This window comes from Heptranchias perlo, chromosome 1, assembly GCF_035084215.1.
Source record: "Heptranchias perlo isolate sHepPer1 chromosome 1, sHepPer1.hap1, whole genome shotgun sequence".
Classification (NCBI taxonomy): Eukaryota; Metazoa; Chordata; class Chondrichthyes; order Hexanchiformes; family Hexanchidae; genus Heptranchias; species Heptranchias perlo.
Window position 1 is genome coordinate 49,541,618 of NC_090325.1, and position 25,353 is coordinate 49,566,970.

Here is a 25,353-nt window from a genome sequence, read left to right on the forward strand (position 1 = left end):
ACCAATGCCATAAGCATCCTACATTGGCACAAGTACACCAGTAACATTGGGGCACAAATCGCTCCCGAAATAACGGATACCTCAACAGCGCTCTCCGTTGTTAGTGGCGAATTGAAGAAGCAATGCCGGCATTTGCACATGCGCAGTGAAATCCGGAAGTTGCTCCTAGTGGTTTGCCAGCGATATGACAGCTTTGAATTAAAGGGACATCGCATGCTGCAATCAGGGAAATAATTGAAAAAGCTCCAACTTGATTATCTGCCCAACTGGAAAGTAACTAATTACGCTTAAAAATACCAGGTCTAAAGTAAGTTTTAAAAGTCTTAAGTTTGAAGCCTTAATGACTGCCAAACAACTAAAAATTAACTTTAAAAAATGTGGATTCTCATTGCTCCTTATTTTAATAGTTTTTGGTCATTAAAAATGTTTTTTTTTAATTTTCCCTTCTGTCTCTAATTTAATTCAGCTATTTCTTTGGCTTTTTATATAAAAAAAATAAATTTTTATTTACAATGACGTATAGAATACTAACTTTAAATGAATGAAGTCTGCTTGCCTGCTTGAGCAATGATGCCTGAATCTGTGGGCACGACTTCTCTTCCTGACAGATTTTGTGGGTGTGGCCTGTCCTCTCTCACTTTTTCATGCTGCTTAGAGGCTGGATTGATAGTGCACGTTTTTTTTTGAAGTTCAAATTCAAGCAATTCAATGCCACAGAGCCTGCAGTAAGTAAATTCGTTAATTTACTTGCGCAATTTCTGGCCCACTGTGTTACCAGCTGATGGAATTCTCTACAATCCACTAACCAAAGAGCTCCTTTTAAAGTGACTGGATGTGTAATGAAAGTATGGGTGGAGCAGAAAGAAATGGACTATAATTTTAAAAGCTCTGAAATCTGCTTTGTGAAAGCTTATTGACTGTTCTGCAATGATTAATCTATGTTGTAAGCATAATTGTTCTGTCGTAGTCTGGGCAACTGCAGAAGGACCCTCCCATTTGCCATGGTCTTCCCCCCCCCCCCCCCCCCTATTAGGGTTGCAGCAGCATTAGGTCCAACACAGTCTGCTGTGGTGATGCTGTATAGCCTTATCAGTGCTTTAGCCTTTATTTGACTCCCGGGGTGGGGGGGGGTTTAAATTTTTAAAAATTTGAAACCCAACCCTAACCTGTCGCAAGCGTACCTACTTCCAGTTCAACCGGAGCGGATTGGAGCTTGGACGAGTAACCTGCTCTTGAGAGGTGGATCAGTAGTTTAAATATGTTTGAGGCCTCAGACTTTAGCAGCTGTTTAGATTTAATAGCTGCTGGCCGGGCTTCCCAAGGCTTTTTATAGCACTCCTTGTGGGCTAGGAGGAGCAGGAGTACCCCCTCCAGCCCCCCCCCCCCCCCCCCCAAGCTAACCTGCCCCGATTGGCCTCCCTCCACGCGATCCGCCGACCCATGATCTCTCTTTCTCTCCCTCCTCCCTCCCTCCCCCCCCACCCCCCACACCACCAAATTCGATGCCATCCCGCGATCTCATTAACACCCGGGCAACCCCCGCCCCCTGTATAGTTCAGGATTTCTTTTGTTGATGGTACATCAGTTGATCCTCAACTGCCAGTCATGGCTCAGCGATAGCACTCTCTCCTCCTGAGTCAGAAAGTTGTGGGTTCAAGTCCCACCCCAGGGACTTGAGCACAAAATCTAGGCTGACGCTCCAGTGCAGCACTGAGGGAGAGCTGCACAGCTGGATGTGCTGTCTTTCGGATGAGACATTAAACAGAGGCCCCATCTACCCTCTCAAGGGGGCCTTAAAAGATCTCATGGCACTGTTTGAAGAAGAACAGGCGAGTTCTCTCCGGTGTCCTGGCCAATATTTATCCCTCAACTAACTCCGTTTGTTTAAAAAAAGAACATTATCTGTTAATTATCACATTGCAGTTTGTGGGACCTTGCTATGCACAAATTGGCTGCCACATTTCCTGCATTGCAACAGTGACTATACTTTAAAAAAAAGTGCTTTGGGACGTCATGGGGTCGTGAAAGGCGCTATATAAATGCAAGTCTGCCTTTCTTTCTAAAACACCATGATTGTGGGCTTTGCTGCCTTTCTGGTACTGATCTTTTTTTTTTCCTGGACCATATTGACATACTCGTGAGATTACATTCTATATCAAACAGGTCTGACCAGTCAGTATAACTGGTGTAAATATGACATTGTATTCTACATGAGTACAGCTGTGATGTGCTGAATGGTGATGTGGTTTCAGGTGGCACTCAGTCTTCCTGAATATGTCTCAGACTGCCTATTTGACCAACGTTCACTTACCTCGTGTCTTACCTTATTGTGGTTGGAACTTACATGGAGTCGCCCCTGGACTTCTCACTATATTGGTTTAACTGTACTTGGCACCATGCACAGTGCTTGGCTCTTTTGTCCTGTGTTAAGTCAGAAAAACAAATAATACAGACTTTGTTACTGTAACTTTGAACCATAGAACAGAAAATTTGAAATACCTCTTTAATATGTAGTGCCAAATTGAAGTCTGAATGGAAAAAATAATTTTGTAACTTATAGTACAGGTTTATTAAGGCATTTGCTAGAACATTCCATCAATCTCCTTGAAACTTTCCCAATCTGCTTGTGTCGTGCTTTCTGCAATTTGTAGTACTGAATGGAGTAAAGTAAAATTGGTGAAATTTTAGCAACCTTGGAGGTTTTATATCTTAATTCATATATTTTCTGAGTAGAATGGGGAGGGGATTTATCAATGTTGTAGTTGTGTTCTACACAGAAATGTAATTACATTTCTGCACTGTTAAATTCTAGGTGACAGAAAGTAGATGTGACTGTGTTTTGGTACAGAAAGGTTTCTTTGTGACAACCTGTGGTAACTCTGGGTTAATAAACATGTGAATAGATCTTTGGTGCAAATTGTAGCATTTAGGTCAAACTATTAATTGGTTTGAAAAACATCTTGGATTTTTGTGTTGTACAGGAATGGCTTTGACTCTTAAGTCCTTCTGGACTTCTAATGTTGAGGATCATTGCATATGGTTAATGTACTTTATCCTCCTGACACTCTAGATTTGTTGCCACTTGAAACATTGAAACTGATTTAAAGTTCCTCCTAGTAATTGGTATAAATTAACACTTTCATTGTTCTTTTGATAGCCTACATGCAAAATTTCAAACTTTGGCTTCTGCTAATGCAAGCTGCTTTCTACAAGGATTTCAGTAAATCTTTGGCCACAAAAAATGAGAAATTAGCTTAATGAGCAACTGCAACAGTCCACACTCAGCTTCTCTCTCTGGTGGTTATTTTCTACACTCTTTGGTTAACTTCACTGTTAGCATCTCTGGTTTGGTTATCAACCCTGATGTTGGATACTACACTTCCTCTGTTTTCCCTACTGTAGCTGTGATGTGTTTGCCTAAAGGAGATTCAGGGCTACAGAAATGAAATCTGGAGCTATAATGTAGAACTTGGCTGGACTGGTGCCACATTGAATGGTATCTAGCAGCACTCAGCAGTGGCAAAGATTGAGGACTGTGTAGAAGTCACATGGCATCCCCTTGACCAAACCACCTTCAGCTGCTTCATCAATGATCTTCCCTCTGTCATAAGGTCAGGAGTGGGGCTGTTCATTTCTACACCACTGAGCTCCATTCAACTCAGCATTTGATAAAGTCCCACTTAAGAGACTGTTAGCTAAGATAGAAGCCCATGGAATCGAGGGAAAAGTACGGACTCGGTTAGGAAGTTGGCTGAGCGAAAGGCGACAGAGAGTAGGGATAATGGGTAGGTACTCACATTGGCAGGATGTGACAATTGGAGTCCTGTAGGGATCTGTCTTGGGGCCTTAATTATTCACAATATTTATTAATGACTTAGATGAAGGCATAGAATGTCTCATATCTAAGTTTGCCGAAGACACAAAGATTGGTCATGATGTGGAGATGCCGGTGATGGACTGGGGTTGACAATTGTAAACAATTTTACAACACCAAGTTATAGTCCAGCAATTTTATTTGAAATTCACAAGCTTTCGGAGGCTTCCTCCTTCCTCAGGTGAATGCATTTCCACAGCATTCACCTGAGGAAGGAGGAAGCCTCCGAAAGCTTGTGAATTTCAAATAAAATTGCTGGACTATAACTTGGTGTTGTAAAATTGTTTACAAAGATTGGTGGTATTGTAAGCGGTTTAGATGAAAACATAAAATTACAAAGGGATATTGATAGATTAGGTGAATGGCAAAACTGTGGCAAATGGAATTCAATGTCGCCAAATGTGAGGTCATCCACTTTGGATCAAAAAAGGATAGAACAGGTTACTTTCTAAATGGTAAAAAGTTAAAAACAGTGGATGTCCAAAGGGACTTGGGGGTTCAGGTACATAGATCATTGAAGTGTCATGAACAGGTGCAGAAAATAATCAATAAGGCTAATGGAATGCTGGCCTTTATATCTAGAGGACTAGAGTACAAGGGGGCAGAAGTTATGCTGCAGCTATACAAAACCCTGGTTCGACCACACCTGGAGTACTGTGAGCAGTTCTGGGCACCGCACCTTCGGAAGGACATATTGGCCTTGGAGGGAGTGCAGCATAGGTTTACTAGAACGGTACCCGGACTTCAAGGGTTAAGTTACGAGGAGAGATTACACAAATTGGGGTTGTATTCTCTAGGGTTTCGAAGGTTAAGGGGTGATCTGATCGAAGTTTATAAGATATTAAGGGGAACAGATAGGGTGGATAGAGAGAAACTATTTCTGCTGGTTGGGGATTCTAGGAGTAGGGGGCACAGTCTAAAAATTAGAGCCAGACCTTTCAGGAGTGAGATTAGAAAACACTTCTACACACAAAGGGTGGTAGAAGTTTGGTACTCTCTTCCACAAACAGCAATTGATACTAGCTCAATTGTTAAATTTAAATCTGAGATAGATAGCTTTTTGGCAACCAAAGGTATTAAGGGATATGGGCCAAAGGCAGGTATATGGCGTTAGATCACAGATCAGCGGGCTCGAGCGGCTGAATGCCCTTCTCCTGTTCCTATGTTCTCTGATAAAGCAGATGGAGCCAGCCTACAGCAGTGTGTGACCAACATTCAGGCTTAAGCTGATATGGTAGGTAACATTTGCGCCATTATAAGAGCTAGCTAATGACCATCTCCAACAAGAAAATGGAGATTTAAAGTGGCCTCTTGAAATAGAGAAAAGATTCCTTGACCCCAGTAACTTCCAGATTTGTGCCACCTCCTAGATGGGAGAGTTTTTAGGGCCTACGAAGGAGTCTGCTGTGATTTGAGAAGAAAGTTTAATTAAGAAAAAAGTGATGGTGGAAAGGAAAGAAGTTGGCGTCTTCCTCTCTCCATCAGTGGATATATGGGCTTGAAGGGCTGTACCAAGTGATATTTTCACAACCTGAAATACCAAGTGTAAACATCAAACACAGCTGGTACAGTACATAGAAATAAACTGAATAAGTAACTATCAATCTCATTCATAGGGTCTGTGGATGTCAGTTTGGAAACTTAAGAGGTCACTAAGTGAATTTAAGGTGTCTGTGATTTTTTTCCATCTGAAGTGTAGTATCCCAGTCACCACAAGAACAGTCTTGAGAATCTTGAATTCTATTTTTTTTCCTGCAGTTTATTGAATTACTGATGCATTATTACTATCATGTAGTAATAAAGAGAGTTTTTTGCAATAATAGCACTGTTTTCCTTTTAGTTAGCTAAAACAGGCTTTCAAAAATTAAGAATCCCTGTCACAGGAATGTGTCCATATCGCCACAAAGTTGCCCTCCACTATAGAAAAGCTTGAGACCACTGATCTTATCTACCTCTGGGTATATTAATTCAATTTCCTAGTGACTGTCAAAACTGCCTGGTAAAATGATGTCTGTTGAATTCCCTGCCTCTCCCCAAAGAGAAATGCACAAAAAAGAGCCTTTCAAGTAACCAGGTAATTTTTAGAAATTAGTATCACACAGAATTTGTTTTCACAAGACTGGCTATTGGTAGGTGCTGGCTAAGCTGCCTGCATTCAGCACCCTCCATGGTAGACTTGTGTAGGGAACAGCAAGGAGCTTGGGGGTAGGAGATAACTAATTTGTGATGGTGACATTTTTTGGCCAACCAAAGGAACCTCCAAATTAGTTTTAAGTCTAAGTGGGTACAGCACTCCATACTGCCTCAGTACCAATCTAAATGGGTTGAATTCACAGCCACCTTAAATATCACCAGTTGGATAAGTGATATTCATCTACATTGTGATTCCCTAAGAGCACCACAGAGTACCTTTGTTTATAGTTTAATAATTAAAGCACAAAGGCTCGTCTTGTCTCCATCACCTGACCAGCTATAGAATATTATCTTGACAATTATTTTTATAAGGTATTTATGCCCTACTTCTGACAACTGAAAGCTGGGCTGTAGAAGACCAGATACATCCTTTAAGGGATTCGATCTGGAAGATTAAGATGTGTTGGGATGTTAAAAAATGCAAATTCAACATTGCAGATCCAGTCATTTTGGTGCAGTGATTTGAGACACAAATGCACATCAGTAAAGGATGTGTTATGAAGAAACTCAATAGATTTGAGGGGAGATTTTCTATGTGCATATTGGAAAATTGTACACCCAAGCCAATGATTTTCCTTCCATGAATTTTAATGGATGGGAAATCACAGGCTGGGGTTGTGTAATTTCCTGATATACATGTGATGAGAGCACCAAAGTGGAAAATCACCCTTTAGTGCTTACCAGTTACCTGGTATCCACTGTAGAATGCTGAAGGAAATTAGAGCAGTAATTTGGAAAAATTCTGGTTAATATTTTCATGAGGTTCATAAACATAGGAGCTGTACTGTAGGGCTGGAAGATGGAGGCATTATACCAATATTGAAACGGTCTTAAACATGTAATAAAAATGACAACTATATTGCCAGCTGAAGTTGTCAATTAGCAACATTAACAGAAGTCTGGCAAAGTCAGCGAAAAAACCTGCCAGGTGGCAATCTTGGTTGTTACCTACTTCAATCCATCCATTTGCAAGAAAAAATTAAGTATGGTGTATTAGTTTTGGCTAAACTAAAAAAATAAGTTTTGCGGAGGTCTGGATGTTGGTGATATCAAAGATAAATGGAAATTGTTTGAGATATCTACTTAGTATTCAGGACAAAGCTGGTGCTTCTAGTTAGCATAAAATTAATGAAGAGGCAAGCTGAGTGTCTTAATGTGATGTTTCTCAGTTTGTTAAAGCTAGCCAAAATCCTGCTCACTGTTCTCGTAGGAGCAGCTATAGTTGAGCAGAATCTTAGTGCACTAGGATGATGTCTTAGTTTTGTGTTTTTTTTTGTAATCAGTTGGAATTTTATCACCTGCATATTTTAGTCAAAGGCTCCTCCATTCAGACTTGTGATGTTTTGAAAGGAATTCTGGATGTTTCAAAAAATAAATTGTTCACATGAACATATTAACTAGTGTGCTAAAATCAGCACTTAATAGAGTTTTGATCCCTCAGTAAATTGGTCAGAAAAGTACAATTTCACAGGTTATGTAGAGGTGTGATGAATATATTCACACAGTGCTCATTTATGCACTTACGATAGCTTCACATGCAAGTAAAAAATGTTGTATGTGCAGTTTTCTGCAATGTGTCACTAATTGGTCCATGGCATTCTTCATATAAAAGACTAAAAGCAGTTTATACTAGCAGATTTCTCATGATGTTGCTAACATTGAGTTGGAGGTTTTGTAAGAACGGTGTGTTATGCCAAAAAGAATTACCAGCAACATTGGCTTATCAGCATTGGGGGTGGCGCTGGGTAAGGGGATCCTTGGTCTAGCACCACTGGGATGAAGGCTCTGGATTTAGTGTTATTTTGAGAGGAGTCTCAGCACTGGGAGAGGGTCCAGGGATTACAGGTTCATTGGAGGGGAGGCTTTGGGAGCACTGGGGCAGGATCTGGGATCATTAGCAAGGGTTCCTGTGATCTGGGAGCATTAGGGAGAGTGATCTCACTCGGTGAGCACTGGAAATGCGAGCAATGAAAGGAGTTCCTAGCATCTGGCAACTCTCTGAGGAGGTTTTGGAGCACTTGGGGGCCAGAGTCTGGCAGTAATGGTGGTTGCTGGGTTCTGGCAATATTGGAGAGAGCAGAGTCTAGCAGCACTGTGGGGGAGAGGATCCTAGGATTGTACCCAGAACTCACTGTCAAGAGTTATTTAATCAACCTGTTATATTTATGGCTTTTAATTATTTAGCTCAGTAATTCATTTCTGGCTAATTGTCTACACTATTTAGAAATGGGATCTAAACCCAGCTGAAGTTGAACTGCTGCTGCTTTCATCTGAAATGCTGTTGCATCAGTCCAGAATTGCTGGCATAGACATAATTATTTGCACTTCAATTTTTTTCATGGGGCCTTACCAATTGCATGCAACTGTGAAAAAATTACACATTTAATGACTGCAAATAGAAAAGGCTATTCCTGAATACAGAATTGGCATGGGGACAGAAAGCAGAGAGTAATGGTGAACAGTTGTTTTTCAGACTGGAGGGATGTACACCGTGGTGTTCCCCAGGGGTCAATACTAGGGCCACTGCTCTTTTTGATATATATTAATGACCTGGACTTGGTTATAGAGGGTATAATTTCAAAGTTGCAGATGTCACGTAACTCGAAAATGTAGTAAACAATGTGGAGGATAGAGTTCTGACAAAAGGTCTTCAACCTGAAACATTAACTCTGTTTCTTTCTCCACAGATGCTGCCTGACTTGCTGAGCTTCTCTAGCATTTTCTGTTTTTATTTCAGATTTCCAGCATCCGCAGCACTTTGCATTTGTTCAAAAGCAAGGAAGTTGTGCTAAACCTTTATAAGACACCGGTTCGGCCTCAGCTGGAGTATTGTGTTCAATTCTGGGCACCACACTTTAGGAAAGATATCAAGGCCCTAAAGAGGGGGCAGAAGAGATTTACTAGAATGGTGCCAGGGATGAGGGACTTTAGTTATGTGGAGAGACTGGAGAAGTTGGGGTTATTCTCCTTAAAACAGAGAAGGTTAAGGGGAGATTTGATCGAGGTGTTCAAAATCATGACTGGTTTTGACAGAGTAAACAAGGAGAAACTGTTTCCAGTGGCAGAAGGGTCACAGTTTTAAGAAGATTGGCAAAAGAGCCAGAGGTGACACCAAGAAACACTTTTTTGCTCAGCGAGTTGTAATGATCTGGAATGCACTGCCCGAAAGGGTGGTGGAAACAGATTCAATAGTAACTTTCAAAAGGGAATTGGATAAATACTTGAAGGGAAAAATTTACAGGGCTATGTGGAAAGAGCAGGGGAATGGGACTAATTGGATAGATCTTTCAAAGAGCCGGCACAGGCACAATGGGCCAAATGACCACCTCTTGTGCTATACCTACTATGATGCTATGATAGTAATTGAGTTTAATTTGGCAAAGAGCTGTCCTGGGTTCCTTGCTATTCATAATTAGTACTTGTAGTAATATAAAATTTGCTGATAACAGATTGCATGGTCAGGACAAATTTAAGGGAGATAAATGGCATTGAAGAGCTCTGAACTTATTAAGCAAATGACCCAACGAATTGCAGATGGACTTCAATATAGATAGATAAATGGTAATGTTTCCTGTTTCAACATACATAAAATGTGTGCACAACACAGAGTCAAAAAATAGAGCTCTAACTTAACATTGAGACATTTTCAGAGCTGAACTTGTTTGCATTGGAGAAAAGAACAATGAGGAAGAGTATGATTCAGGTTTTTAATATGCTGAGGGACCTTGAGAATTTAGGTGTAAGCAGCCTGTTTGACTTGGATTGTGACTGCAAACTGGATGTTTAATGTGATACATTTCGGTAGGAAGAACGAGGCGAGGCACTATAAACTAGAGGGCACAACTCTAAAAGGAACAGAGAAATCTGGGGGTATATGTGCACAAATCGTTAAAAGGTGGCAGGGCAGGTTGAGAAAGCTGTTTTTAAAAAAAAAGCAGACTGGATCCTAGGCTTTATAAATAGAGGCATAGAGTACAAAAGTATGGAAGTCATGATGAACCTTTTATAAAACGCTGGTTCGGCCACAACTGGAGTATTGTGTCCAGTTCTGGGCACCGCACTTTAGGAAAGATGTGAAGGCCTTAGAGAGGGTGCAGAAGAGATTTATTAGAATGATTCCAGGGATGAGGGACTTTAGTTATGTGGATAGACTGGAGAAGCTGGGGTTGTTCTCCTTGGAACAGACGTTTGCGAAGAGATTTGATAGAGGTATTCAAAATCATGAAGGGTCTAGACAGAGTAGATAGAGAGAAACTGTTCCTATTGGTGGAAGGGTCAAGGACCAGAGGACATAGATTTAAGGTGATTGCAAAAGACCCAAAGATGACATGAGGAAAAACCTTTTTTATACAGTGAGTGGTTAGGATCTGGAATGCACTGCCCGAAGGGGTGGTGGAGGCAGATTCAATCATGGCCTTCCAAAGGGAACTGTATAAGTACTTGAAAGGAAAACATTTTGAGGACTACGGGGAAAGGGTGGGGGAGTGGGACTAGCTGGAATGCTCTTGCATAGAGCCGGCACGGACTCGATCGGCCAAATGGCCACCTTTCTATGATTCTATGAAGTTTACAAGCCTCAAAACTGGCAGATTTTTTTTCTCCCTCAGGTTTGTGGATGTTTGCAACAGTGGAATATGCAAATACATATACTCTTAGTTTCTTAACAGAAAGCTAACTAAGATTTTTGCTTGTGTTACAGGGTTACACATCATTTTGGAATGACTGCATCTCGTCTGGGTTGCGTGGATGCATGCTGATTGAATTGGCACTAAGAGGACGTTTGCAACTGGAATCTTTTGGGATGAGACGCAAAAGTTTACTAACAAGGAAGGTAAGAACAGCATTGCAAATTGTGTAGAGTTTGTTTTGCAAGGAGAAATAATCGTGCAGGCACATGTTTCGAGTATATTTAACAACATCAACCAAATGTCTGTCCTTTGATCTATGCATCTTTTCAATTCTGAGCCCCACTGCATGTAGAGGTGTTAGTTCCATTTCTATTGCGTGGCTACTATCTATCTGAAACTAAATTTGTATTTTCACTTTGTAAAGATGACTAGTACTCTCAAAATTAAGAGTCCTTTTCAAAGAAAACTGATTCCTCCTTGAGTCTAAGTATGTTAACTTCAAATAAAAAGACATATCGTATATTTACATTGGACCCATAAAACCAACATATCAATGAGCATACCAGCATTGCTGTGGTAGTATAGCTGTATTTGTATATCTGGGGCATGTACAAAAGTGTGAAACAAGGGTGTTTTTACAGTATGCCAGAGTTAGACTGTATGTCTGTCCTTCAGATGAAATCTTAATCTGAAACTCAGGTCCTCTCTTCACATAGATGTTCAAGACACCATGGCATTATTCAAAGAAAAATGGGGCGTTTTCTGTGTGCAAGCCAACATTTCTCCTTCACCAGTACCACCAAAAAAAACCGATTAACCAGTTATTCATCTCAGGACAGCGGAATGACTGCTAGGTTTGCCTACATAACCCGTCAGTTTACTCCCCCAAAAAAATATTTTTTTTGTGTGAAGCAGCTTGAGATGTTTTTACAGTGTTATAAGACACTTTATAAATGCATTCTTTCTTTCAGATCTTTGTGTTCATTGTCCCTTAAATCAACCTTGATGTAACTGAGAGGATTGCATCGATATCCTCACTTTTGTGTTGTTTGGAACGAAGTACAGATTAGATTCTAATTCTCCCTTACACAAATTAAAATTTTCTTCATACATTTTTTCCATAGCACCCATTTGAGAGTTTGAGGGATAAGCTAAAAACTAAGACAGGTGCCCAGTTCCTAAGTTGAACAGGTTTGTCTTTTTCATCATTCAAAATAGAAACGAGGCTCCTTTCGAGGTAATGGTGTACCTGAACGTGAATTTAAGAGGCCCATGCAGAAAAGCCAACGGGAAGCTATGTTTAAAAAAAAAAGTTCTTGCCGCGCATCATTGTAGTCACTAGAGGAATTAGAGGTTGTTGAGTCTGATACTTTTCTAATCAAATATGATTGGAAGGCTTAAAAAAACTAGAAGGACATTCCTTCACCTCTGTAGAGTTGTCTCAAAATTATTCAGTCGTTTAGAGGTGCTCTTGCCTAGAAGATGCTGGTGCTAATTTTTATGTCCTGGTATGTCAGTTCTAATTGGCTGTGAATGGGTCCAAATCTCTTCAAAATGGTAATGTGCTATTAGCACTCAATTTCATAGGCTGAAAAATTGCATGTAGGTGAAATGTAAAGGGGTGTGAGCAATTACAAGGATGTAGCAGAATAGGGGACAAAAATTCTAACCACGTTTGAAAAGGCTCTACAGGCAAGGAAGAAATGGGAAAAGAGGAAAGGAGATCCAATTGTAGGCATGAGTTTGCACGCAAATGACAGAGCAGCTCAGCATTCTGGCTGCTGAAATGGAGGTGATTCAGCTTGCGATGGTTGGAAAGATGGTTGCTCCTGTTTGCTATTCCGTATCACCATTCCCTAAAGTGCTCATTGCAGTGTGCCTGGAAGGAGGTGGAGTCTGGCTTGAGTCTACATCTAACCATTACTGTCACTGGCTGTGCCCATCTTTGCTGTATCATGACTGTAGGTGTCCTGGCAGATGGCACATCCCTGCAATTAACTTTCTGGAGCCCAGTTCCTGAGGATACCTCCCCATGGTTGTTGCCAGTTAAGTATGACAATGGCAACAACACTGGCTGTTGATTACCTTGGAATGGCTTCTTTCATGCAGTACTATTGAATGCAAGGTATATTGAGGGCTGCTTCTAAGGAATCATCCAGCATTATGGTTGGTTAGGAATTTACATGTTTTATTTATGCCATTTCAGTCTGGTGTTTCAGCTTCATTTGCCACAAAGGTTCATGAAAGTCTAAATGGAATACCTTTTGTGCGAAGAAATGCTCCCTGATTTCGCTCCTAAATGGCCTAGCTCTAATTTTAAGATTATGTCCCCTTGTTCTTGATTCCCCCACCAGAGGAAATAGTTCCTCTGTATCTACCCTATCAAGACCGTTTAACATTTTAAACACCTCAATCAGATCACCCCTCAATCTCCCATACTCGAGGGAATACAAGCCAAGTTTATGCAAAAGTGGGATGCTTGCTGTGAGTGAAGGAACACTTGTAGATGGATGTTGAGGGGACAAAGAGTGCCGTAGAATCTCCTGGACATTATTGGTAAGCTCTTGAAGCACTTCAGCAATGAGGGGAATGTGGTTATAAGTGGAAGCATGCTTAGTACAGTGCATTCTTGGCAGGTGTGGCTGACTCGTGCCTTGTCTGATCTGTTACGGTCATCAATCTTATGGCACTGAGTAGCCATGAGGAGGGTTGTGGATGTTGCACTTACTTTCAGGGCCACCTCCTTCCACTGGGTCTCGGCAGTTTCATTATCCAATGCTTTTTTTTTTTGCAGCCTAAACAAGGCCCCCTTCAACTGAATCTGGGTCAACAGCATTTCTGTATATGACTCTGAATATCTGCGCCCTGTGCCTGAGCTCTAACATTTCACCAAAAGCTAATCCTACTTGCTCAAAAAATTCTTCGCTTGCTATGCTTGGCCTTTTTTAAGCTGATGCAGGCATTCAAGTCCTGCAGCAGCGTGCCATTTCCCACTCTTCCTCCTCCTCCCCCCGACTCCCCCCTCTTTTTTTCCCCCTCCCCCACGCACCAAGGTGAGCTCTCAACCTTAGATGAGACTACCAGTGGGAGCCTGTCTTTGTTATGTAAATTGAACTGACCCCAGGAAAGTCAGCAGTTAGTGCTGATGCAGTTGGGCAGACAGAAGTCTCGCCCTGCCACACTTCTGATAGATTTTGCTCTACGGCAATATGACTAAGCTAATGTAAGAACACAAGAAATAGGATCAGGAGTAGGCCATATGGCCCCTTGAGCCTACTCTGTCATTCAATAAGATCATGGCTGATATTCGACCTCAACTTCACTTTCCTGCCTAATCCCCAAATCCCTTAGTGTCCAAAAATCTGTCCATCTCATTCTTGAATATATTCAATGACTGAGCATCCACAGCTCTCTGGGGTAGCGAATGCCAAAGATTCACAACCCTCTGAGTGAAGAAATTCCTCTTTATCTCAGTCCTAAATGGCCAAGCCCTTATCCTGAGACTATGCCCCCTAGTTCTAGACTCTCCAGCCAGGGGAAACAGCCTCTCAGCAGCTACCCTGTCAAGCCCCCTCAGAATCTTGTATGTTTCAATGAGACCACCTCTCATTCTTCTAAACTCCAGAATATAGGCCCATTCTACTCGATCTCTCCTCATAGGACAACCCTCTCATCCTAGGAATCAATCTAGTGAACCTTTGTCGCACCCCCTCTAAGACAAGTATATCCTTCCTTAGATAAGGAGATCAAAACTATACAGAGTACTTCAGGTGTGGTCTCAGCAAAGCCCTGTACAATTGCAGCAAGACTTCCTTACTCTTGTACACCAACCCCCTTGCAATAAAGGCCAACATACCATTTGCCTTCCTAATTGCTTGCTGTACCTGCATGTTAACTTTGTGTTTCATGTACAAGGACACCCAAATCCCTCTGAATGCCAACATTTAATAGTTTCTCACCATTTTAAAAAAATAGTCCATTTTTCTATTCTTCCTTCCAAAGTGAATAACCTCACATTTCCCCACATTGTACTCCATCTGCCACCTTCTTGCCTACTCACCTTAATCTGTCTATATCCCTTTGCAGACTGAGTCCTCCTCAAAGCTTACTTTCCCACCTAGCTTTGTATCGTCAGCAAACTTGGATACATTACACTCGGTCCCTTCATCTAAATCATTAATATAGACTGTAAAAAGCTGAGGCCCAAGCACCGATCCTTGCGGCGCCCCACTAGTTACAGCCTGCCAACCTGAGAATGACCGGTTTATTCCTACTGTCTGTTTTCTGAAAGTTAACCAATCCTTTATCCATGCTACTATATTGCCCCCAACCCCATGAGCCCTTATCTTATGTAACAACCTTTTGTGTGGCACCTTATTGAATGACTTTTGAAAGTCCAATTATACTACATCCACTGGTTTATCTAACTTGCTAGTTACCTCAAAAAAAACTTCAGTGGATTTGCCAAACACTATTTCCCTTTCATAAAACCATGTTGACTCTGCCTAATCATATTATGATTTCCTAAGTGCCCTGTTACCACCCCCTTAATAATAGATTCCATCATTTTCCCAACGACTGATGTCAGGCTGACTGATGTCAGGCTAACTGGCATTTAGTTCCCTGTTTTCTCTCCCTCCTTGCTTTGAATAGTGGTGTTACATTTGCTACCTTCCAATCCATGGCGACTGTTCTAGTATCTAGGGAGTTTTGGAAGATCACAACCAATGTATCCACTATCTCTGCAGCCACCTCTTTTAGACCCGTAGGATGTAGGCCATCCGGTCTGGGGATTTGTCGGCTTTTAGTCCCATTAATTTCTCCAGTACTTTTTCTTTATGAATATTAATTACTTTAAGTTCTTCACTCTTATTACTCCCTTGGTTCCCCACTATTTCTGGAATGTTTTTTGTGTCTCCTACCGTGAAGACACATACAAAATATTTGTTTAAAGTCGCTGCCATTTCCTTATTCCCCATTATAATTTCTCCTGTCTCAGTCTCTAAGGGGCCAACGTTTACTTTTGCTACTCTCTTCCTTTTTACATACTTGTAGAAGCTCTTACAATCTTTTTATATTTCTTGCTAGTTTACTCACATATTCTATTTTCTCCCTCCATCAATTTTTTGGTCATCCACTGCTGGTTTCTAAAAAATCTCCCAATCCTCAGGCTTACTGCTCTTCTTGGCAACATTTTAATCTAATACTATCCTTAACTTCTTTATTTAGCCACGGATGAATCACTTCCCGTGGGGTTTTTATTCCTCAATGAGAATTATGAAATATTTCTTTAAATGTTCGCCATTGCTCATCTACCGTCATATCTTTTAATCTAATTTCCCAATCAACTTTAGCCAACTTGCTCCTCATACCTATGTAATTGGCTTTGTTTAAGTTTAAGACTCTAGTTTTGGACTTAGAATTTCTTATTGAGTTTGAAAGTGACACATTATCATATTATGATCACTCTGTTCCAGAGGAACCATTAGAATCATAGAAAATTTACAGCACAGAAGGAGGCCTTTCAGCACATCGTGTCTGCGCCGGCCCAAAATGAGCCACCCAACCTAATCCCACTTTCCAGCACATGGTCTGTAGCCTTGTAGGTTACAGCACTTCAGGTGCATATCCAGGTACTTTTTAAACATGAGGGTTTGTGCCTCTATCACCCTTTCAGGCAGTGAGTTCCAGACCCCTACCACTCTCTGGGTGAAAAAGGTTTTCCTCAGCTCCTCTAATACTTCTACCAATCACTTTAAATCTATGCCCCCTGGTTATTGACCTCTCTGCTAAGGGAGATAGAATAGAAAGGAAGGACCTATCTAGGCCCCTTGTAATTTTGTACACCTGACCAGTCCATTAATATCTTCCTGCAGTCTACAGCTTTCCTCCTCACTATCAATCACATGGCCAATGTTTATATCATCTGCAAACTTCTTAATCATTTAAGTTCAAATCATTGATATATATACCACAAAAGTAAGGGACCTAGTACTGAGCCCTACGGAACCCCACTGGAAACAGCCTTCCAGTCACAAAAACGCCTGTCGACCATCACCCTTTGCTTCCTGCCACTGACCCAATTTTGGATCCAACTTGCCACTTTCCCTTGGAGCCCATGGGCTTGTACTTTTTTGACCAGTCTGCCATGTGGGACCTTGTCAAAAGCCTTGCTAAAATCCATGTAGACTACATTAAACGCACTACCCTCGTTGACCCTCCTTGTTACCTCAAAAAATTCAATCAAGTTAGTCAGACACTTACTATGAGATTACTAATTAACCCTGTCTCATTACACAAGACAAGATTTAAAATAGCCTGTTCCCTGGTTAGTTCCATGACGTATTGTTCTAGGAACTGTCTTGAATGCATTCCATGAACTCGTCCTCAAGTTGCCAATTTGATTTGCCCAGTCTATATGAAGATTAAAGTTCCCATGATTATTGCATTACCTTTGTTACAAGCTCCTCTTATTTGATTAATGCTCTGCCCAACATGTTAGGGGGGCCTATAAACTACTGCCACCAGTGTTTTCTGCCCCTTGTTATTTCTTATCTCCACCCATACTGATTCTATTTCCTGATCTTCCGAGCCAAGATCCTTTCTCACTACTGTCTTTAGGTCATCCTTTATTATTAGTGCTACGCCCCTTCCTCTTCCATTTTGTTTGTCTTTTCGAAAAGTCAAGCACCCTGGAATATTTAGTTCCCAACCTTGGTCACCTTGCAACCACGTCTCAGTAATGGCTACTAGATCAAACCCATTTGTCGCTATTTGTACCATTAATTTGTCTATCTTGATACGAATGCTTCATGCATTGAGATAAAGGTCCTTTAATTTTAACTTTTTACTATTTTTCCCTGATTTGACCTTATTCACTGATGCACTATTACCGTTGAACACTCTGCCCTTCCTAACACACACTGCTTATCTTCACCCAAATTGCTACACTACTGTACGGCCTTGACTTTTCTCTCTTAGGTTTATAAATTTACCCTTACCTGAACATCCCACCGCCCCCCACATCCCACCGCCCCCCACATCCCACCGCCCCCCACTTTTTAGTTTAAAGTCCTATCTACTGCCCTAGTTATTTGATTCGCCAGGACACTGGTCCCAGCCCGTTTTAAGTGGAGCCCGTCACAATGGAGCAGCTCCCTCTTTCCCCAGTACTGGTGCTAGTGCCCCATGAATTAAAGCCCCTGTCTCCCACACCATTCTTTGAGCCATGCATTTAACTCTCTGATCTGTTTGACCCTATGCCAATTTGCATGTGGCTCAGGTAGTGATCCAGAGATTATTACCTTTTGAGGTTCTGCTCATTAATTTGAACCCTAACTCCTCAAACTCCCTCAGCAGAACCTCATTCCTAGTTCTACCTATGTCGTTGGTTCCTATGTGGACCACGGCAACTGTATTCTACCTCTCATGCTTCAAGTTCTTCTCCAGCTGCGAGGAGATGTCCTTAACCCAGGCACAGGACAGGCAACACAGCCTTCGGGACTCCCGGTCACGGCTGCAGAGAACAGTGTCTATCCCCCTGACTATATTAACTTTTAACACTACCGCATTCCTTTTTGCTCCTCCCACTTGAATGGCTTCCTGTACCACGGTGCCACGGTCAAATTGCCCATCCTCCCTGCAGTCTTTGTTCTCATCCACATAGTACCTCGTACCTGTTGGACAAGGTCAATGGTTGAGGCTCCTCTATCACTGCATCCTGGGTCCCCATACCTGCCTGATTCGCAATCACATCCTTCTGTCCCTGACCACAGACCAAATCTAAATTACTACCTAATCTAAGTGGTGTGACTGCCTCCTGGATCAAAGTGTCCAGATAACTCTTTTTTCCCCCCCCCCCTCCCCCCCCCTCCCACCCCTCTCCCTGATGCATCATAATGGCAGCAGCCTGTACTCCAGCTCAACAACTTTGAGCCAAAGTTCCTAGAGTTGCAGACATTGCAGATGTAGTTGCTCGGGATCTCGCTGGTCTCCACCAACTCCCACATGCTGCAGTTACGACACACCACCTGCCCTGCCATCCCTATCTAACCTTGTTTTATATTTAATTAATTAAAGTTTTTATTCACTTGATATTTTTAGTTTTATTAACTAATGTATCTAGTTTGTTATTAATTTAATAAAGTAATAGCTCTTAGTTTAAACCACTGCCCTAGCTTAGAGATCAAAAAAAACGGTAATACTCACCAACTTGACTGCTGTCCTGTGACGTCACTCCTTGATTATTTTTTGATTTCACCCTGCTCCACGCTGCCACCGCTTTTTAAATCTTCCCCTCAGCCTCTCCCGTGGTGCCCTGCATTGCCGATTCTGCTGCCACCGCTTTTCAAATCATCTTGGCCTCTCCCATAGTGCTCCGTGCTGCTGATTCTGCTGCTGCCGCTTTTTGAATCACCTTCGCCTCTCCCATGGTGTCCAAGAAAGGGGTACTATAGGCTACAGTGGAACACTAAAATTCAGATGGTGTAAACTTGCATGTTTTATGTAGGTTTATTTTTCATCTGATAGTTCAGCAAGTCTAATTTCTTTTCTCAGCTATTTGGAGATAGAAGTTTGTTAAATCGGCAAACATTACAGTGGACGTACACTGGGGAATTTATATTTTAAAAGCCTATGTCACAAACTTTAAAATTTTCAAAAACATTTCCCTCAACTTGGAGGCCACCAGTAGTGCTATGCTGTGGCAGGCCTCTAAAGCCTACCAAAGAAAGTCTCTGACCCACTACTGGCGGACTCCTTAGTAAAAGCTGGACAGCCCAACAAAAATATTTAAGTGGAAGAAATGAAGCTCATCCAGGTCAGGAGCACATCGTTGTGATGGGTAGAAATCAAGCTCTGCTGAGCGTGAGCCCCAACTCTGCAAATACAGTCCCCACTGCTTATAGCGGGCGGGTTCGTGCAAACACGATCTGCCCGCTATACACAATGACTGGAATAACGCCTGAAGAAAGTTTATTTTTCTCATTGTCCCTGTAACAAGCCACCCGCAGCTCTGCGAGGATGACGTCCGGATAAAAAATGTGGAAATGTCAACTTTTCCAAGAAGAACAAACTAACCGATGTGGAAAGAATATGTGAAGCAAAACTAATGAAGGCTGGAGGAACAGAAATTGGAAAGGCTCTTGCAGGAAAAAAAATTGTGGCCTTTTCAGTGCCAATGACTGGCAATGTCAAACCTGCAGGACTGTGAATTGGACAAGATGATCAGAGTACAATATATGCAACACTTCAAAGTATGCCAAACTGGAAGAAAGGACTGGATACGGAGGTGGATTTAAAGAAACCTTAATGAGGTGCTAACTACTGAGTAAGCACAGCTTTTACTGCCCAAAATAAATGGAGCACTTAAGTCGTTATAATTGGCAACTTTGAAATTTCCGTTAATGCAAATGGCTAATGATTATCGCTTTTTGGCCAATCTAAGTGACTGCCTGTTTTAAACGTAGATGTTTTAAGTGGTGGAGACTGTACTGAATATTTTTGGCTATTGAGTTTGGGTGCTCTTGTCATCTGATGACCTGTTTAGTTTGTGCCCCCTTGTGATTGGCTTGTGGAGAGTCATGTGACCAATGATTTAATTGATCTTGTAGTAATTTGACTGGGCTGTAGGACCCACATGACTCTTAGCATTGGCTATATAATCACTGATCAGTCTTGCCCCTTACAGGACTCCTGGATTGAACTTCAGACTCACTTCCCTTTGGGGCCTGCTTCCTGCTCCTTGGACGATCGCAACCTGCAGCCTCCACGGAGTAGCACTGTGCTCATGAATCACAATTTTTTTTTTTGTGTAAATTTTCTAAAGCATTAGTGTCGCTAAGATTAAAATATCTTGCCAAAAGCTTTGCTGTGCTATTTTTTTCTTCTCCCCTTCTGCTTCCCCCCCCCCCCCCCCCCCAAAAGTTGCAGACGCTCTCTCTCACTGTCAGACCTTGGTGCTGATTAGAGGCATAATTACTTGGTCTCCGGGCAACTGTGCAGCAGATCCAAGTTTCTTTGAGTTAAAGCCATGGGGCTCATAGGGGTTGGAAAATATTTTTCTATTTGCTTCATTCATTCTTCCACATTCACATTCTTCCAGTGACAGTTCAACATGTTAGGAAAGTGGAATTGTCACAGACTTCGCTAATCTAAACACTTTAACTTTTTTAGTTTTATTAACAGAAACTTAGAGTGTAATAGAACATTAATTGCTACTAAAAGTTTAAATCATGAGTTAATTTTTCTATATAAGGAAACATGCAGTGTATTCAAACTAAAGACATCGGGTATGCAAGAAGGGACCATGGTTGTTTTTGCATCGTCACACTCTTTCCTTGTAGAATAGTGTGAAGTAGTAGAAGAATTTGCAGGCTGAGTAGCTGTCTGATGGGCCACGATGTGAGTCCTCTTTTCACAGCCATAATCATCTTTATACTAGCTGCAGGGTGGTTACTCCTATATGGCGGAAGGATTTTATCCGCTTGCACAGCCCATACATTGGGGTACGTGCTCAGCGCGGGCATTGCCGTTAGATACCAACCCAGAATTCAGAAGCAGAACTCTGGTCTCCACTTGTGAGACTGTCGGGGGTGGGTAGATTCGAACCCTGAAACTTCTCACTGAAGTGGGATTGCTACCACTAAACTAAAAGCTTGCGCTGGTTGCCATGGTAACAAGCTAGCTTGGTTAGGCAAACTCAGTTTGCTTAAGGAGGAAGTGTACAACCAACTCAGAGGACAAGAATTTGTGGGATTTGAGTTGGGATATTGCTTAGTAAATGACCATTTTGGTATGGTCCAAGATATGTGTAATGTGTTTTATTACTTGATCCATTACACTTGCAGGTCATTTTTTTACCATTTTTAAGTGATTCTTCTTGGGGCGCCTGTACATTTACCATTTTAATACAAATCGCTAGGAAGAAGAATTGTATTAAAATGGTAAAATTGGTGTAGGATACAACGTTACTGTTTCAAACTAAACGTGGAACAATCGGGGATGGAGATCCAATCTTGACATATTAATTTATGTGGCCATGTACACCATGCAAAAAGATAATCAGCTGCCATTGTATTCTTCCTCTTCCCATTGCCTGCCTTCACACTGGACGTGCAAATGAGAATTGGGCACATTCCTACATCACATCTAGATCTGCCTGCATTCATTTTTCTCATCTAAGATCCTTATATCTCATCTTTGCATCATTTGTAAACATGTGACTTATTGCATTGTGTGGCAAACCATTCAGTTATTTCAAACACTTTTTTCCATTAAGGTGGTTCCTCTCACTTGCCTGATGACTCAATGGGTGAAAGTGTTGCCTAGTGCAGTACTAAACCATATAGAACAGGAAGCTATGAAGTTCAATGTCTGGTCTGTGCCAAGTTAGCCGATTTCTGCCAGAGCAGTAGTTGGGGTGCTACGCTAGCTTCACTGCCCCTGTACCATAGAATGGAAAAATCAGACAGGAATCCTCCTGCTGTTTGCTATCCAGTGCCAGTGCTGGGAGGTGTCCATGTATGGATATTTAGTGAGGCCATAATAGACTTGCATGTGAAGCCCTGCATTGTCATATAGTCAGCCAGCAGTCAATATCTAGGCTCTTAAATGAAAATTGGTCACTTGGTGGTGGTGCCACAGGGCAGTCATCCAGAAGCATCCCCCAACATGAATCAAGATGTGGAGATGCCGGTGATGGACTGGGGTGGACAAATGTAAGGAGTCTTACAACACCAGGTTATAGTCCAACAGCTTTATTTGAAATCACAAGCTTTCGGAGGCTTCCTCCTTCGTCAGGTGAGTGATGAAGGAGGAAGCCTCCGAAAGCTTGTGATTTCAAATAAAGCTGTTGGACTATAACCTGGTGTTGTAAGACTCCTAAACATGAATCAACACCTTCAGAAGGGAAGGATAGAAAAACTACAAAAAAGTACCCATCATGTGTTGTAGCAGAGATAAATTATTAACAAGCTGTATAAAAGCTTTGGAAATTATTTTTTTTAAAAATGTAGCTGTTTTCCCCTCTCTTTTAGGTCATCTGTAAGTCGGATACTCCTACTGGAGATGTTTTGCTTGATGAAGCCTTGAAACACATTAAGGAAACACAGCCTCCAGAAGCGGTGCAAAGCTGGATTGAACTTCTCAGTGGTGAGTGAGCAAAAGAGCCCAGAATGGTACATAGAACAAGTACTATAATGTAAAACAAAATTGATTGGTTTGCATTTCTATCATTTCAAATATTGCACAAGAGAGACAGCTAAACTTTAATTGCTTTTAATATGTACTTTAGTTCCCTGGGTAGGTGTGCAAGGGCATGCAGAAATGGTTGATCACCTAAAGTGGATGTGATCATTCAGGGAAAGCTGGCTCATGATCACCCTGGCATGCTGCCTTTCATGCAGTACTGCCTAAAGCATGATGTATTGTGATTGAGGTGCTTCTGAAGAACTATCCAGCACAATGGTTGGTCAGGCAGTCACATATTGTAATAACACATCAGAAGACTGCTGCTGGGAAGAGGAGCCAGCACCAGCACATCTGCCAGAGTGAGGTAATTTCACCCCTCTATTCAGATGCAGGTGCTGGTTGGAGGACATGGAGCATCTCTTGGGCAGCCTGACATTCCTCCATTGGTCCTCTTCTTCCAAAGATCAGCTTGGAGGATTCCTATTGGGAAGCCCTTGGTGCTAGTAAAGGGAGCTGGGAGGAAAAAAATTATAATTAATTGGCACAAAGGCTTATGAAAGCCCAAGTATGAGCCGAAAACCCCGCAGAAATGACCCAAAATCACATCTTTTTTAAAACTGTGACCTTTAATTGATCTCCTGCCTAAAATTTCTGCTCCCAGAACCCCTGCACAATATTTTCCTGAGCTTGCTTTGAGTTTGGTGTGTGGTATGCTGACCAGCTGGGCAATTGAGAAGGGAATTTTTGCATCCTTTTGTATATTGAAATGGAGCTTCTACTTGCTTGGGAGCTTCCAACGCATGGCCCAGATTGGACTGGAAATTGGAGCAGTGCCATTAATAGGTGGATATCAGGCAGAACTGGTTTCGACCTAATTTTGCTGTCCATTATGCCTAAACATCTCATCTGTTTAGACAGGGCATAATGACACCAAAATTGGCCTCATTGTCACCTTTGTGCATGATTATTTCTATGCAAATACATTTATCTTTTTATATGGCTATTCTCACCACTGGTGACAAAAATAGTTGCTGCTCTTTCTCACTACCCCCCACCCACTCCCCAACCCCTAAAGCCTACATGGAGATATATCAGAAAGCTTTGCTGTTGCAAAATAGGAAATTAGTTTTTTTTTCCCCAGAGCTATTTTCCTTTCAGAGCTGAATTTCTATGAGCCAACTCCCCAAAATAATAAAAATGCAGCATCCTGCCAATTAGAACTGGAAGGTATGTGTTTTTGAAGTGCTTTCCTCCATCCATCACTGCTTTTGTTTGTGGATAAGCAATAAGTGACCTTTTTTCTGCACAGTACCCTGCACTTTACAGTTGTGTCCACATGGTGTCACTTGTGCGACATGCAGCATAGGAAATGCTTTTGTAATTTACAGTTGTACAAAGTAACAAGTCCTTTTTTAATAGTGAGAAATAATGCAAACTGCAGTAAAAAAGTTTCCAGTGGTTGGTGCAGTGCACTGATAATTACTGTATTACTAGTATCTTACCAGGCAACTCTTTGAAATTCATTATCTTGTGAAGTAAATAAGTGGTTGGTTGCGACTATTATGCTTTACAGCCGCTTGACTTGGAAAATTCTGTCATGAATGACAACGATCTGCTTTATACATTCTTGTTTGACCAAGCTTTTGGTCACCTGTCCTGATCTCTCCTTATAACACTCCTGTGAAGTGCCTTGAGAGGTTTTACTACGTTAAAGGTGCTATATAAATGCAAATTGTTGTTTATATTAACCAAAGTATCCTAAAATCCTCCGGTTTTATGAAGTCTTACTTTGAGCTTTAAATATGCAGAAATGCTTCTTCGGAAGTTATTAAATACAAAATTTGAGTTTGATTAAAGACAACCTGTGTTTTATTTTAATTGTTTAGTTACTAAGAAAAGTATGTTGTGTTCTGTTCAGCTTATCTGAGGCCTCCATCAATAGTCTTTTTGAGCCCATCCTAGTGATGACTCTCTTGCTACTGACTGCTTCCCTATCCTGGTCCCCTCTACTTGGCAACAGAGTTGAGATTGGGACCTTGAAAGAATTGTAACTGTATGCTGCTACCAGAAAAGTGTTCTCTAAATAAGCAACGGTGTATTTCACTTTCTGCTCCAATTTTGTTCTTGTGCAAATCTTTTGAAGGCCTCTGACACTGTGAGGTTTTTGCTTCAAAACCAGCGTGTGCTGATGGCACTGGGATCTTTTTTGCAATTGCGTCTCAAGTGGTTAAGTGTGATTTGTTTTTGTCGTCATGTTTCTGTTTTAAAAATATCACTAATATTTCTCAATAGTAAAAATGTTATCCAGCAATCTACAAATAAAATAATGTGAATAGCTTTGATGGTAATAAAGTACTCCTGAAGGTAGGCCTGGGTTCTGAAATGCTACTTATTTGTACAGGAAATGAAGGATTTGATTCTGCATATTCTTTTGTAAACAAAAGAGACAAACTAATTTTGATGTAAAAA

At 41.4% G+C, this 25,353-nt stretch overlaps 1 protein-coding gene across 1 annotated transcript in view; it reads left to right on the forward strand.

Annotated features, from left to right (window-relative positions):
- golph3a (golgi phosphoprotein 3a) overlaps nucleotides 1-25,353 on the forward strand; it is an 88,903-nt gene that overhangs the window by 42,140 nt on the left and 21,410 nt on the right. The window contains exons 2-3 of the mRNA XM_067984859.1: nucleotides 10,767-10,898; nucleotides 22,731-22,845. Of these exons, the coding sequence (XP_067840960.1) occupies nucleotides 10,767-10,898; nucleotides 22,731-22,845 (247 nt within the window). The remainder of the gene's footprint in view (nucleotides 1-10,766; nucleotides 10,899-22,730; nucleotides 22,846-25,353) is intronic.